Genomic DNA, 16,374 nt, shown 5'->3' on the forward strand with positions numbered 1-16,374 from the left:
GATGCATCAAGAAGGTAGCAATTGAAATAATAAAAAAACCTGCTGATACGTTTAATGCAGCAAGAGGATTCCCAGTATAGGGATTCCAATATGTATTTATAGAAATTCCCAGTATCTATTGTGAGAAAAATAAGTGTATTATACTTGATCTTCTTGAATTGATGAAATATTATTGCGATTACATTACACTTTCAAGAACTATTAACACTGGGTTGGATCACTCTCTGTAGAAGTGTACATACATGAAAATGTGGTTTAAAAAATATATAATATAATATGAAAACTTTTCAAGAAAGGGTATTATGTTATTCTATAAACATAAATAAGTAGCCCTGAATATAAACATTTTATGAAATATGGTATATGCATAGGACTTACCTGACTGTTGTCCAACTGACACCAACTTTTGGATCGATTTCGTCGAGATGATTTTGGATGAATAGCGTTGAAGCATACCAATCAGCCCAATTGAACTCGTACGGAATATTCCAGCCTATTGGACCAAACTTCCTTCTCTCTTGTACAACAGTGTGAAGAAATGAGACAGCGTACAACATTGGTAGGTACTGATAAGCTCTGGAGAATTCCAATGTGTCTTGACTCAGTGTTGCATAAGTACGACGAAGTCCAGCTCGAACTCCTTTCATATCACGTCAAGCATTAATTAATAAATGTATTATGATTTTATGATGAAATTCATAAATTAAATTATTTATTGGACTCTAAATAAAAAATAGAACTTCAATTTATTCACAGCCAACAATACAAATTGTAAAACAAGGCAGAGTCAGAATATTATATAGTCATACAAATTTTTGTACGAGTAGTCATTTGAATAGTTGATACAAGCACAGTAGCACTAATACACTGATTATGATAGAATACGAATATAAAATAAGTTATTCTGAGATACCTGAATACTATTATTGAGTAATGCTTTTACATAGATATTCAGTCGTTTAGTACCTAGTACTTTACAGACTTTTCAGAGATAACTTTTTCAAAAGTTTTAGAAGTTGCTCTTCAAAAAGACCTTTATACACTTAAAATTGTAGAAGACAGTAGGCCTAATATTTTTGTCTTTTTTTGTGTAGATTTGTTGTAAATTCCAAGCAATTCTGCTTGTTTCATTGATAAATAAACTTAATTTGAAAATAAAATAAATTATCAAAATAGCAAAAATGTAGTCTTCTTGCAGTCTCGTATTTACTCAACTAAAATTTCATCCTAATGTACTAAATTTTCTCATAGCCTTCAGAAAATAATAGTGAACAGTCAAGGTAGTAATTAATAAGATGTTTATATTTTTCTTATATTCATCATCTAATCTTATCGATTTTAATAATATGTTTATATTTTTCTTATATTCATTATCTAAGATAAGCTACTGTATTGCTCATAATGTATGATTGTTAAAGTTTTAAATTTTATCTTGTGCCATGTTAAAGCTGTATCGCTTAATATTTATATTGTGCTACTCCAATTCAAACATATTTTTTCTTCACTAAATTTAATTAACTTTTTATATTAAGTGTGAATATTTATAATTTTCTTCTTAGTAACAAGTTATGTTATGTTTATTAGAACTCTTTCCCCACAAACATACTTGTCTATGTGTGGAAAATTCACAAGTGTTGTATATTATTTTATTCATGTACTGTATACTTAATTTGTGAATAAAACTTCATTTGATCTGATTAGATCAATAGGTCTAGCAATGTAAATTGGTCAATGTGAAAATTAGATGGAGATAAGTACCTTGAGGTGGCTCATTTGTGAAATGTATGGATATCTGGAGTAAATTGATTGGAAACTTGGGATGAGGCTCTGTGGTGATCCATATTCTGAAATCCGGATGAAAGTTTTCTGCTTCGGTCAAGGACAAGAACAGCTCTGCCATGTATTCAAGTCCCAAGTGGCAGTTCTGCAGTAGCATCCAACCACCCTGCAATCAAACACATATTCCAACATTTGTTTAATTAATTATTTCAAATGCAGTGAAACAAAATTCAAATTCAATTCATTTGCCAAAAATACAAGAACAAAAACAAGTAATCTTAATAAATGTGTATAATACAGATTAATTCGATACAATGCTACTCAAGTTATAACTAATAAACACAATAATATTGTAACTAGGTACAGTATAAATAGTTAATAATACAGTTAGTCACTAAAAATAATAGCTTACGGCACTTGCAGAAATTCACATGGAACTGCGATGAATTAGTTATAATATTTAATGAAACTGTACACTAGATGTAGTTTGGATGCTGAGACAAGACAATTTATTTATTTTATATTGACAATTGAAATTCTTTTAAATGGCCATAATGAGTGGATATTGGTGAGGAGAAAGGTTAATTGAGTTTAAGACTGTTATAGTGTATAATATGTAATGTTTACCCAGTGATAATCAATTCAATTATTGAGTTTTCTGGAAAGTGAATGGGTTATAAAATGATCTGGTATTTTGTTTGCATAGTGTTCCATATTGAATGAGAGCTGGTGTTTACTTACTGTCAATCTCATAAATAGATATTTATTTTCATAAATAAAAAAACTAATCTGAAAACGTTCAATTATTAAGAATAAAACATGAATAATTTTGTATAAATAATCGGATGTGAATACACTCAACTACATAAAAATATACACATTTTTGGAATGATAAAGGTCTCACACTTTCAATAGGAAAAAAATCAATTTTAATATCTAAAATGTCTCATTTACAACAATTAGACAGTTTAAGAATGATTTGAATACTTGAGTGTACAAAACTGAGAACTGTATTAGGAATTAAAATATTCACAAGTAATAAAAAAATCGATAAGAATTTTTTTAAATTGAAAATAACCAATTGACTGGAGTATGATGAGAATTATTTTTGACAAATTATCTTGAACCATTCTAATTGATGTCAAAGCGTTTCAAAAAAGGAAATACAAAATACAAGTCACATTTAGTAAACAAATAAGTAGGTACCTGATTCATGAAAAGATTCAGTAATTTGCGTGCATGAACCTCTTGGCCCTGCCCCATTGATATTGTTCTGAATTCGACTTCATGTCTTTTGGCGGCCGTTTCAATTAGGGATGTTGGATCAGATCCCATGCTCAAGAAACAAGTCATTGGAGTTGAGGGTCGAGATTCAGCGAACAGAGATTCGATATTCAATATAACAGGCTCAGTAAACCTCACTCCAAGAGATGAAGCCAAATATTTTTTCGACTGAGATAGGGTTCTATCAGGACACCAAGCTCTGGAAAGGTATATTCGAAATATTTGTCTTTGAATTGCGGACAAACGAAAATAATGAAGAACTTAGGCATTGGACACTCATTATAAGTGTTTTTCAGACGTTAAGTCGTTAAGTTTTTCGGTGCGGTGGAAGTCTTCTGCGGCTCGGGTAGTGTAAAGGCGGCAGACGACTCTTCTGTTAAGTCGTCGCAAGTTTTCGGTCTGCTCTTTTATTTTCCAATATTAAACTCATATTTATTACATTTTATTGTCATTAATTGTTTCGATTCCTTTATTATCTCTGTATAAAAATAATTTTTATCTCTGTATATTATGTACTGTATCTATATTTTTGCTACCGACGTGGTTAAGTGGTTGAGTGTCCAAACTTCGCCACGTTTTAATATAAAAGTCATTCTATTCTATTCACTTCGTTCTGATTCTGAGTACTGCAGACATTCTACATTCTGCCGGAGGCAGCTGGTTTGTCGGACGAATCGGCAGCCGCTCATTAAACGCCCGGTGTGTCCGTATCCAATCGAGTGGCAGGAGACTCGTCCGCCGCCAGTGCGAAGCGCTTGATAAAACGCTCAATGAGCACAAGGCCTTATTCTCTAGTGATGATTTTTTTAAAGAAAAAAATTGAAATTTCGTAGATGATAGCAGATCATCAGATACCTGTTCATAGCAGTTAGCAGAAGATACCAATAAGCAGATACCAGATGAAAAACCTTTAACCGTACCTTATAATCAGCAGTTTTTTGAATTGGTCCATGGATTCGAAATTATCAGGAATAGTTTCTTCTTCAGGAGCTGGTTTTTCATACCAATTCCTCCATGCCTTTTCATTTTGAGCTATCTGTGGAAACAGAATATCATTCTTTATAATTTTGAAATTATGAAGATATTGGTTTTTATTAATAACTGCAAAGCAATAGAATGTTGAACATTTAAAATAAAATTTTCATTATTTGAGATATTGAATTTGAATTAATTGATGTGGAATTTTTAATTATCAATTTTCAACTCAAGATAATTGAATTGATTCATCCAACAAATGTTATTACAAAAGTAGTCCGGGCGCAAATGTTCTTCCGTGATCATTTTTGGGTAACAACCGAGGAAGATGTCTCAATTTCTTCGTTAGGAGTAGTATAATGAGGAACACAATGACCATAAGTCGAAATCACAGGCAAACACCTCTAAAACAAGATGGCTGCCAAAATTTGCAGGTGTTTCTCTTATCGCTTGTAATGTACTTTAAAAACCGTTCAAGATATTGTTTGTTTTTTCTCATTTTATTTTTTCGATTTTTCCCATTTTCACAAGTTTTTTTGATATTTTTTCTGCAAGAGATATGAAGGAATGTAAAATCTATTAAATTGAGATAGTTTTCTCAGCTTAAAAATGATATGTCTTCATGCGCTGTATGTCAATAATGTGTTCTCAAGCGCCCTCCAGAGAAAACCTTGCATAATTTATGGTGAGTTTCAAGTGTTGAAGCTAGGTCATACAACTAAAAATTATAACAAAAATGATGGGAAGGGCAACAATTTCAACCTATTTTTTATCAATTTTCAATATTGATAATCCTTTATCTTGTTTTTTCGTACTTTTAGTAATTACTGTTCTCAGGAACCGTAAATTGTGAAGTAAAAGTTTACTGGATGGCCCTATTGTATGTTGGTAGATAATTTAATATTATTAATTATGGACAATAAATCTGAATATTATTTTAATGAATTGATATTAGTATTTACTTGGTTCAGGATGTATTTGAAGGGCATCAATGATGACAGTTGAACTAGGTTGAGCCATGTAATATCGGTAATCCATTTGATAGTTTTTGGAGGACAAGCATTCAAATCCAGAGCGGCTCCTCCTGCGAAAATCATAAGAAATAAGTGGTAGAGCATTTAAGGGATTGAGAATGGATGATAAATAACGCAGGTATGATTTTTTTTAACTAGTTGGAAAAATAACATAACTACTACAGCTAACACGATGATGTGTTAGTCATTAGTCAAATATCATTACTAAATGATATTTTTCAATTGTAAAAAGAAAAAATCAAGTAGGTAGCCTTTTGTCAAATGAAAGTCTCAAATTTTTATTGTATTAGTCCAGGGATTGTTATCATTTTCCACTATGTGCATCGCAAAAATATAATAATTTGAAATGATTTTGTTCTTACTTTATAATAAGCCCAGTTTTAATTCTACAAGAAAGCTGAATGCAATGCAGTCAACGCAAAATGATTCACTTATATCACGAATGCCATGCCATAATATCATCCAAGTGATTTATTTATTTTATTTACACATGCACAAAATCAAAACAATTATTGGGAGACGAACAACAGAATTAATCAATAACTATTTCTCCCCCGAATTTAGATAGTTGATAAGCCAGTCAGAATAAGGTTATGGTACAAATTCTTAATTAAGAATTATTTAGCTTGGTTTATCAGAGTTACTGATCATTACTAACCGTCCAAATATATAAAAACTAGAAATTTGGAATCTGGGTTAGTATATAATGATCAGTAGCTCTGATAAACCAAGCTAAATAGTTCTTAATTAACATGATATCAACTTTAACATTCTAACCCTACAGCATAAGATTATACTTCTACATAATATTATACCTTTGATAAAATTCTGGAACTCTTCAAATGATATGTTTCCTGACTGGAGGTCTATTTTGAGAGCTAGTAGGATTGTGAAGAGATATTTATGATTCTCATACAGTCCTCTGCACTTATACTGGAAGATGTCGTAAGTGAGATAATCAATTATGAATACAATTCTCCGGCTGGCAACAACACTCTTTTCTGATCTGTGAAAATATGGAATTGATCTTTTCAAACAAAGCACAAGATTGACATTTTTGTATTGATTTCTTGAAAAATGTATTTATTGGGAATATTGTGCAATAATTTTGAGTAATCAAAATATTCGTTTATATTGGTGGGAAGTCCTTGCCCCTCTCGCCTTAGTATATGATTTAAGCAATCATTGGTCCACATGACTGTTATGTATAAAAAATGTATAATCATACTATTCAATACTAATTATTATTATTATTCAAGTAAGTATGTTGTTTGAAACATATTGTTACAGAATATATTTTGAATAAAAACTATTTGAATCTCATACAAGCCATCAATATAGAAGAAAAATTAACACAGATAATGATTCGTTATTTATTATTCCAGATCCTAGCTCACCAATTCACCGAAAAGAATCCAATACTACAAAAAGAGATACTTATGCAAAATTGAAGATTGTGTATGATGGTATTGAACTTTATGGAAATTGATAAACCATCAATAAGTTTGGTGGAATCAAGGTAACATAAAAAAACAATAGCTATAGTAAATACTTGAGATTATATTTAGAATATTTAGAAAATAATGATTTATACTGATGGAATGTAGAGGAAGTAAAAAACTAATTTTTTAAATTAATTCTATCTAATTTTTCTTATTTGAAGTTATTATCTTATTTTCTCAATTTATTTTCCTGATCATTTTTCTCTGATTAATATTTCAATTCATTCTAAGATTTACCTTGCCATTGAAATATCAAATCTCTCAAGGAACTGTACGAGTGATGTTTGATACATGCAGTTGACCAGCGACATTTCGACGATGAGGAAATAGAGGCAGCTTCCTCTTGTGGCGACTGGACGGAATTCTTCACGCGCTGCATTGATCTTCTGTTCGGTGAGTGCAGCTATCCTCAGTTTCTCATTCACTGAAATAGCTGTATCTTTAGTCACATTCAGCACAGATATCACACTGTCGTCGTCAACAAGAGATCCCTGCCGAAAATAAATTGTCATTATTCCACATTCAAGGATGATTAACAAGATCTAGTCAAATAATTTCGAAACATCCATTATGTCGATGCTGAATATTTTCAAGTGTGATCGAAACTAATTTGATGTTCTCAAAGTATAGATTCATCTTATGAAATTTACAATACTTACTTGAACAGTGGTGAGTTTTAGTAGAAGATTTTGTTCCAATTCCTTTATTCTACGTCTATTGGCAGTTACTTCTTGGATAACTGCAGTTCTTTCAGTTTCCAATTCTTTCTTCTCTGTGAGAATCACACGACCCAACAACTGATCTTCCAGTCCTGAAATAAATAGAAGAAATAAGACAAATTTTAATGTATTGAAGTGAGTTTTGATAAATTTAGATGAAGCACTATGTAAGAACACTGATTCAAGGTGCTTCTGAATTGATTTAGTACATTGAAGATAGAATCTTATAGATACATTAATGTTATTTATCAAGTAAGTGATGAGTAAAGAGTGATTTATCAAAATATACGAAGAACACTTCAAAGATGAAGGCAACATCAGGTATAGATAATCCTTTTTTAAAGTTTATCTTTGTGAATGTTCAGTTGGATTCAATATACCCACACATTAAACTGGAGAAATGGAGAATGTATAAAACAATTATAGTACTACCTTTAATTGTAACTGTGAAATCAATGACAGAGGTTCTGGCAGAGATTTCCGGAGTGTACATGGGATTGGCCAATTTTGTGGTTATGTACAAACGGAATTTGCTGTTTATATCGGTTTCTTTGTCACCAACCTTCACCTGTAACAGCAGAAATTCGTTCAATGCCTTACATCTAAAAATACCATCAAACTTATAATAATGTTTGTGAGAATAGAATAAAAACGCAGAGGATAATTAATAAAAAGTATGTTTAGATAAAATTAACTTATTATCTTCTCCAAATGAGTTCTGACACTAGAAGTTCTACTATCTTGTGCAGACATACAGATATACATTAAATCGTAAAACAGATATACCTACTCTACTAAACAATATAATTTGAGATCCTCAATTTTTAAGGAAGATTCTCTATGTTGTACCATCTCAGCACAAACTCTGCTCAGAGGAAAGCAATATAAATGGATGGGAAAATATATTAATTTTCATTGATATTTATTCGAATTCAAATCTTGATTATCATGAAATAATGTGTTTGTTTTGATTTTTTTGTATGTTATGGCACTATTAATATACATGAAGATCAATACAGATGATAAATTCATTTTATGATTGATACGTTATACTGAAAATAAATAAAAAATGTCAAATTATGTTTTATTACTATTGAGTGACATTTGTGTTTGTGTCCCTCCATCTATTCTAAAAAAGCAAGGCTCTATGTTTTTTAGAAAGGCTAAACTTTTATTTCAATATATTGGGTAAATTCAAATATAAAATAATGTTTAATCGGACAGTTCATACTGTAATATCTGATCGATGAAATTTATATTATAGGAGAGCATTTTTAACACTATCGGTGAAAGACAAACGCAACATAAACCATAATAACTACTAAAACACGAATATTTACTCTAAACTACTAATACTTCCTACAATTATTCTATTTGGCATCTCGTTAAATCAATATTAATTTGTAGAAGAGAGTGACGTTCGTCTACTTTATCAAACATACCTTGAGTGAAGTGCCAACTTTTATGAAATTCTTCTCAAGTACATTATCTAAAGCTGGATCAAGTTCTTCTAGTACATCTTCAATGAGTAGAGGGCGACCCAATGAGAGACAGTCTTCCAAATGGTTTCTAAAATACTTGTTGTTCAGTGTTGTAACCTGAAAATAAAGGTAACATTAATTATGATATACTGGATTTGGAACAGCAGTTCAACGTCAATCTTTAATTTAAGATGGAACTACTCGAAGCCACCTCTGGAAGAGTTAGCAGAGAATGAAACACCATGGGGATGTGAATAAACTATTATAATTCAATTTGAAAAAAATGTTGAGAAGAAAAAAAAATACATCATATACTTGAGACGAAAATAGAAAATTAGAATTTAATTTTTATCAAATTATAGAGAATGAACTTTTCTTTATTTACTCTCCCGTATTTCTTTAATGGCAAACTTTGGAAATGTTTAGAATATAATTGAAAAACTTGTTTCCATCTTGTGATAATAATATCGATACAAACAAATCTATAAAATAAGCAATATGAAGAAGTTGAAGTTTGAAAAATACATAAAAATGAAGAGTTATAAAATAGTAGTGAAAAGTTAACTCAAGTAGTATGATTGTAATATTCACCTGAAGATCGAAATCCTTCTCTTTGTGTTTGATCCATTGCACTCCTTGACTCTGTGGATCGATGATAAGTGGAAACCTTGATGCTTTCGTGACTATAATACCATTTTCTATAGAAAGATCATCACTAGGTAATCCTTGCAAGTTCCATTCACTTATCTGTGGAGAATTCAGTTATTACTACAAAAGAAAATGAAAACCATAGAAAGAAGTTCAATTGTAGTAAAATATATTTAATATTACTCATAATACTTTCAATCCCAGTTTTTTGTATAGTTGAGTGATGAAAACTCTTTAGTTGTTTCATTCTACAGCAGCGATGACTGAATTTTCCATTGACTATATTACAAAATATGTATAAACGTGGATACAGAATTGATATGAAGTACAGTAATATATCCAAGCACCAGAACTCAACTATTTTGAGTGGGTAAAGGTAAAAAAATAGTTCAAAATTGAACACGTGAGGAATGTCCAACTTAATTATTATAAATGGTAATTATCTATAAATTATGACTGATAATTTTTCGCAGGTTATTTGAACGTTTTCAACAAGTAAAATATTCAAACTCGTTTTTGTATGTACGTTGGGAAATAAAATGAACATGATATGAAACTTCATCTTGTGTACAGTAGTTAACCTTCCGGTAGTCGCGCCCTACTCAATCACAGGAGCAGTTGCATGTTGTATTTTTTACAACATCCAATTTTCCAAGTGTTATGTACTCTGTTTATTGTCAAAGCATATTAATTAATTATATAATTACTTTTTCCATCTTCTTGGATTATTTTACGCCTATGAACATTTGGATGATTACCATTTCATAGCCCAATAAGGTACATCAAGCAAAGCCATCAATTCTGTGTTATTGGTTCGTTTAAAGTCTTTCCCTATCTTAAGCACAGTGCGACTTATGCACTGTCGCGACTAAATGGTAACTGAAGACTGAACCATTGCTCGGTTAATACTGCAACTCAGTGGAGTGATGGGGAGAAAGTTTTGGAATGCATAGGTGACTCATTCACTGACACCACCATATTCAATAGTTTTGTGCAGCAAAAAAACTGACACTGTTGTACTTTTTACAACAGCGCGACTGCCGGAAGGTTAATCTACTACTTTATATAACTTCCAATTCAAACCCTCATTTTGCATTTGTATGATCAACAAAATAGATTTCAGACAGACTCCTTCCTTGCTGATTTTTTAATTAGAATGAATCATTTTACCTTATTTTATAGAATAAACTTTTCAAGATTCTTGAATTGATATTTTGGTTGTAAAAAAGTAAGATGGTATTGGAGTGGAATAGGGCACTTACAGTTGGCTGATCAACTAAGCTTTCAATTATATTCAGTTTCTCAGACAATGGGATTCTCAAGGACTTCAGTTCATAGTACCAATACTTTTGGAGAATCAAACGATATTCTTGATTGAATGGACCACAATAAGTGAGGAATCCAGTAAGTATGAGGACATCTCCAATCAGTCTTTCGATCTCCGATTTGAATTGAGCAGACTGTTCAGTCCATCTCTTCTGTTCTCCCGACAACCCACTGATCAGGGCGTTGGCTGCATTCATTTTCGTCTTGCAACGATTGGCAACATCAAGCACTTCCTATAAAACCCAAACAGTAGCTTCATATTTATAGACTGAAATACATCAAGTAATAGATCATAATATTTTATTTGTGATTCCCTACATCAATAAATTATGTAGTGATGTGTGATAAGTAACTGTTTATTCAATTTAATTTGAAAGCACAGTTTTAAAAAAAATAAAGATGGGTAATTCAATTTGAAAGCACAGAATAATTTTTTAAGTGAGAAAATTGGAACCATGTCAATCTCTATTGAAACAATGGAGGCGGACAATAATGCCTTAAGGAATGAGTTAATAGCACATAGGAACGAAGCTGATAAATGGAGGTCAATGTATGACAATTTATGTGCCGCGTCGAATAAGTACACTGGTAGTTCTATTGAAGTGTACAACAGATTTTCATTGTTATCTGTAGATGAATCAGACTCACCCACGACTGTTCACGGACCTCCAGTAAAGCTACGGATCTGTAAATCACCAACATCTCGAAAGCGTAAAACTCAATTTGCGAACCATGTCCAGTATATGAACTCTGATAAGAGTTCGGAAAGAGTTACTTCTCCAATTCCTCGCGACAGTGGAAGAGTTGTCTTAAGCTCGGCGCGTAATTTGAATAGACGACAAAATGCGGATGGTGTAATAAAATTATTTTCCGCCAGCCAAGGAAGGAGACTGAACGATTTAATTTCAAAAAGGACCGATGCTCGAGTTACTAGTATTCTGAAGCCTGGGGCACGTTTCGGCTCAGTTATTTCGGAGTGTGATAAGGAATGCGGATCCATGTCTCAGCGTGATCTCACGGTTCTGATTGGTGGTACGAATGACTTTTCAAACAGCTCTGGAGAAGGCTACCTCGAAAGAATGGAAGCTCAACTTGAAAAGCTGAAACATACTCGGGTTTTTGTTGTAAATATACCGTGCAGATATGATCTTCCTGTGTTTTCACCTATTAATGTAGCAATATCTCAGGCTAATGAAAAACTGAAGCAGCTTGTCAGTCGCTTTAATAGTGTAGAATTATTTGATGTGTATGGCATAGGTAGGCGTTTTTATACTCGCCATGGTCTACATCTAAACATCATTGGAAAGAACATTATTGCTGATAAGATTCTTAATAGTTTTCGAAGTGTCGGGGTTGAGGTACTACAACGACAGAACTCTTTGGAAGGTTGTGGTTTTTTAGGACTCTAGATTTAGTGAAAGATATTGCTTATAAAATACCAATTAGAATGAGTCAGTCACACACTGATAGAAGGTTTCAGTTACACAATGCTTCTCATAATCGTGGTGTTGACCTCAGTAATTTAGTTATTATTCCTTGTCAAAATTCGACGAAAAGAAAGATGAATCCAAGTATAGGAGGAGATGAATCTCGCATTGATCACTGTGATGATGCTTCAGTAGGCTCTCTAAAGTCATGTTTCAAAGTAATTCACCAAAATGTAGATTGTATTGCTAACAAGATACATTTTTTAAATGATTTAATTGAGGATGAAAACCCAGATGTATTGGTAATAACAGAGCATGGTCTTAGAAAGTATGAAATCGATTGTATTGTTTTGAATAATATGTTTCTTTCAACTAATTACTGTAGAGATCACATGATTAAAGGTGGTGTGGCCATTTATGTGAGTGAACAGGTCAATGATCGTTCGAGAGCTTTGGATGTGGAGCAATTCTGTAGTGAGGGAAATATTGAGGCATGTGGGATAAGGTTCAGGTTGAGAAACAGGATTTTTGTTATTGTAGGAGTTTACCGTTCGCCAAATGGTGATTCTAATTTATTTTTTGAAAATTTCAAGTCGATGATGGATGAGTTGCTTGTAACCATTGAATACAATATAATACTGGCGGGTGATTATAATATTGATATTCTAAACGACTCTCCTATCAAAAGAAATTTATTAAATACCTTAAATCAATTGGTTTATCTTATACTGTACATATTCCAACCAGAATAACTGCAAATAGTGCTACAGCTATAGATAATGTAGTTACAAATATTCCTGAAGAAGGCTATATGGTTAGTGTTTTGCATACATTTATATCTGATCACACAGCTCAAGTATTCTCGGTATTTCATGAGGGAGATTTCAGGGTGCAGAAAAAGAGTTCAACAGGGCGCATGATTGTAATGAACAGAACATAGAATGTTTGAGACAGGCATTAAGTGTTGAGAGCTGGAGGGCGGTCTATGACCAATCCGATCCAGATCTACAATTTATAAATTTCCATAGGAATCTGCTCTATCATTTCAAGGTACATTGTCCGGTCAAAACAGTCAGCAAGAGATTAAATGATAATAGGCTAAGAAAACGTTTGAAAGGTCAGTGGATGACTAAGGAGATAGAAATAATGAGATCTCTTCTAGAGATAGCAAAAACGAGAGTGAGTGAAGGAGTGGACATAGACATAAAACTACTTAAAAAAGTAAAGGAGCATTATAACAATAAGGTTGAAGAGGCAAAGAAAAAACATTTCAGTGAATATATACTTTCCTCTGCCAACAGAACCAAGTCTAGCTGGGAGATTGTGAATAGACTTAGAGGGAGTAACAAAAAAAGATCAATGCCCACCGAAATTGAATATAATAACAAACTGATTACAGGTAGCAAGTCCATAGCTGAAAGTTTTAATCACTTTTTTGTATCCATGGCTCCAGCAAATGAAAACTCTGCAGCACAAGAATCATTGAAAAAGAAAAGTCATAAAGAATGTTCCAAAATTTTTTTTCTTTTTCCCACAAATGTCAATGAGGTTGTGGGAGTTATAAAAAACCTAAAAGCTAAAAAGGCTGTGGGCCCAGATGAAATCCCGGTGTCAGTAATTAAGGCATGTTGTCATGAAATAGCAGAACCATTGGTATTCATTATCAACTCAATGTTTAAGACAGGTATATTTCCAGACTTATTGAAAATAGCCAAAGTGATTCCTATCCTAAAAAAAGGTAATGTTATGGATATTAATAATTATCGACCTATTTCAGTTTTAAATACGTTGTCAAAGGTTTTTGAGAGGCTCATTCATGATAGAATTATGAGTTATCTGTTAAAATTCGATTTGCTTTTCAATTGTCAATATGGTTTTATGAAGGGAAAGTCAACAATCACTGCAGCGGTAAATTTTTTTGAGTCAATTGTGAAAGGGATTGATGCTGGTGATTATGTAACTGCGCTCCTATTGGACCTGTCAAGAGCCTTTAATAGTGTCAATATCGATATTCTTTTATGCAAGTTATCAAAGCTCGGAATTAGAGGCGTGGCGAATAGATTGATAGCATCATACATGAGCAACAGGTTCCAGTACACATGTATATCTACTCCTAATGGGTTAGTAAACTCAGCCAAGTTACCATTGACACGAGGCGTACCACAAGGCTCCATTTTAGGCCCATTACTCTTCATATTATATATAAATGATATTCAATTCAATGTTCCTGTCACTGATAAAATTACTCTCTATGCCGATGATTGTACCTTGCTATTTAAGAGATCAGATCTCATAGACTTGGAGATTGAGGCAAATAACATGGCAAATGAGGTTGTGCAGTTTTTTAATGATTCAGACCTCACTATAAATTCAAACAAAAGTCATGTCATCAGCTTTGATTATAAGTATCGTCCTTTTCACCCCACCATAACACTTGGTGAAACGAACATTGAAAGTTGTACTGTTGTGAACATGTTAGGAATGTCCAACTTAATTATTATAAATGGTAATTATCTATAAATTATGACTGATAATTTTTCGCAGGTTATTTGAACGTTTTCAACAAGTAAAATATTCAAACTCGTTTTTGTATGTACGTTGGGAAATAAAATGAACATGATATGAAACTTCATCTTGTGTACAGTAGTTAACCTTCCGGTAGTCGCGCCCTACTCAATCACAGGAGCAGTTGCATGTTGTATTTTTTACAACATCCAATTTTCCAAGTGTTATGTACTCTGTTTATTGTCAAAGCATATTAATTAATTATATAATTACTTTTTCCATCTTCTTGGATTATTTTACGCCTATGAACATTTGGATGATTACCATTTCATAGCCCAATAAGGTACATCAAGCAAAGCCATCAATTCTGTGTTATTGGTTCGTTTAAAGTCTTTCCCTATCTTAAGCACAGTGCGACTTATGCACTGTCGCGACTAAATGGTAACTGAAGACTGAACCATTGCTCGGTTAATACTGCAACTCAGTGGAGTGATGGGGAGAAAGTTTTGGAATGCATAGGTGACTCATTCACTGACACCACCATATTCAATAGTTTTGTGCAGCAAAAAAACTGACACTGTTGTACTTTTTACAACAGCGCGACTGCCGGAAGGTTAATCTACTACTTTATATAACTTCCAATTCAAACCCTCATTTTGCATTTGTATGATCAACAAAATAGATTTCAGACAGACTCCTTCCTTGCTGATTTTTTAATTAGAATGAATCATTTTACCTTATTTTATAGAATAAACTTTTCAAGATTCTTGAATTGATATTTTGGTTGTAAAAAAGTAAGATGGTATTGGAGTGGAATAGGGCACTTACAGTTGGCTGATCAACTAAGCTTTCAATTATATTCAGTTTCTCAGACAATGGGATTCTCAAGGACTTCAGTTCATAGTACCAATACTTTTGGAGAATCAAACGATATTCTTGATTGAATGGACCACAATAAGTGAGGAATCCAGTAAGTATGAGGACATCTCCAATCAGTCTTTCGATCTCCGATTTGAATTGAGCAGACTGTTCAGTCCATCTCTTCTGTTCTCCCGACAACCCACTGATCAGGGCGTTGGCTGCATTCATTTTCGTCTTGCAACGATTGGCAACATCAAGCACTTCCTATAAAACCCAAACAGTAGCTTCATATTTATAGACTGAAATACATCAAGTAATAGATCATAATATTTTATTTGTGATTCCCTACATCAATAAATTATGTAGTGATGTGTGATAAGTAACTGTTTATTCAATTTAATTTGAAAGCACAGTTTTTAAAAAAATAAAGATGGGTAATTCAATTTGAAAGCACAGTTTTAAAAAAAATAAAGATGGGTAATTTAATTTGAAAGCACAGTAAAGATTTCAAAAAATTCAAGATGGAAAATACAATTCACAGTGAAAGATCTTGAGAGTAATCTAAAATTGGACCGATTCTTACATCAATTTGAATACATGCACCTTACTTTAGAATAACAATTCTAGAAAGTATACGATAATAAAAGAAAAAAATAGAAATATCAAGAGTCATTCGCTTTTACCTAACCATACTCACCAAGTTTCAGTAAGACTTTCAATTTTCTCGTAGTTTCTTTCAATTTTCAATAGTTTTGAAAATATGGTGAAACCATATAATTTAATATCTTGGATTAACAAAATCTACTTTAAAAATCAATGACAATATATTATTA

At 32.4% G+C, this 16,374-nt stretch overlaps 1 protein-coding gene across 1 annotated transcript in view; it reads right to left on the reverse strand.

Moving 5' to 3' along the window:
- Nucleotides 1–16,374, reverse strand: part of LOC111050065 (dynein heavy chain 8, axonemal) — a 78,650-nt gene that overhangs the window by 20,372 nt on the left and 41,904 nt on the right. The window contains exons 35-46 of the mRNA XM_039434868.1: nt 15,509–15,805; nt 9,366–9,521; nt 8,736–8,891; nt 7,726–7,861; nt 7,234–7,385; nt 6,812–7,065; nt 5,888–6,078; nt 5,001–5,122; nt 3,984–4,099; nt 2,986–3,262; nt 1,759–1,945; nt 379–640 (exon numbers count right to left, since the gene is read on the reverse strand). Coding sequence (XP_039290802.1) covers nt 379–640; nt 1,759–1,945; nt 2,986–3,262; nt 3,984–4,099; nt 5,001–5,122; nt 5,888–6,078; nt 6,812–7,065; nt 7,234–7,385; nt 7,726–7,861; nt 8,736–8,891; nt 9,366–9,521; nt 15,509–15,805 — 2,306 coding nt within the window. The remainder of the gene's footprint in view (nt 1–378; nt 641–1,758; nt 1,946–2,985; nt 3,263–3,983; nt 4,100–5,000; nt 5,123–5,887; nt 6,079–6,811; nt 7,066–7,233; nt 7,386–7,725; nt 7,862–8,735; nt 8,892–9,365; nt 9,522–15,508; nt 15,806–16,374) is intronic.

Source organism: Nilaparvata lugens, chromosome 1, assembly GCF_014356525.2.
Source record: "Nilaparvata lugens isolate BPH chromosome 1, ASM1435652v1, whole genome shotgun sequence".
Taxonomy (NCBI): Eukaryota; Metazoa; Arthropoda; class Insecta; order Hemiptera; family Delphacidae; genus Nilaparvata; species Nilaparvata lugens.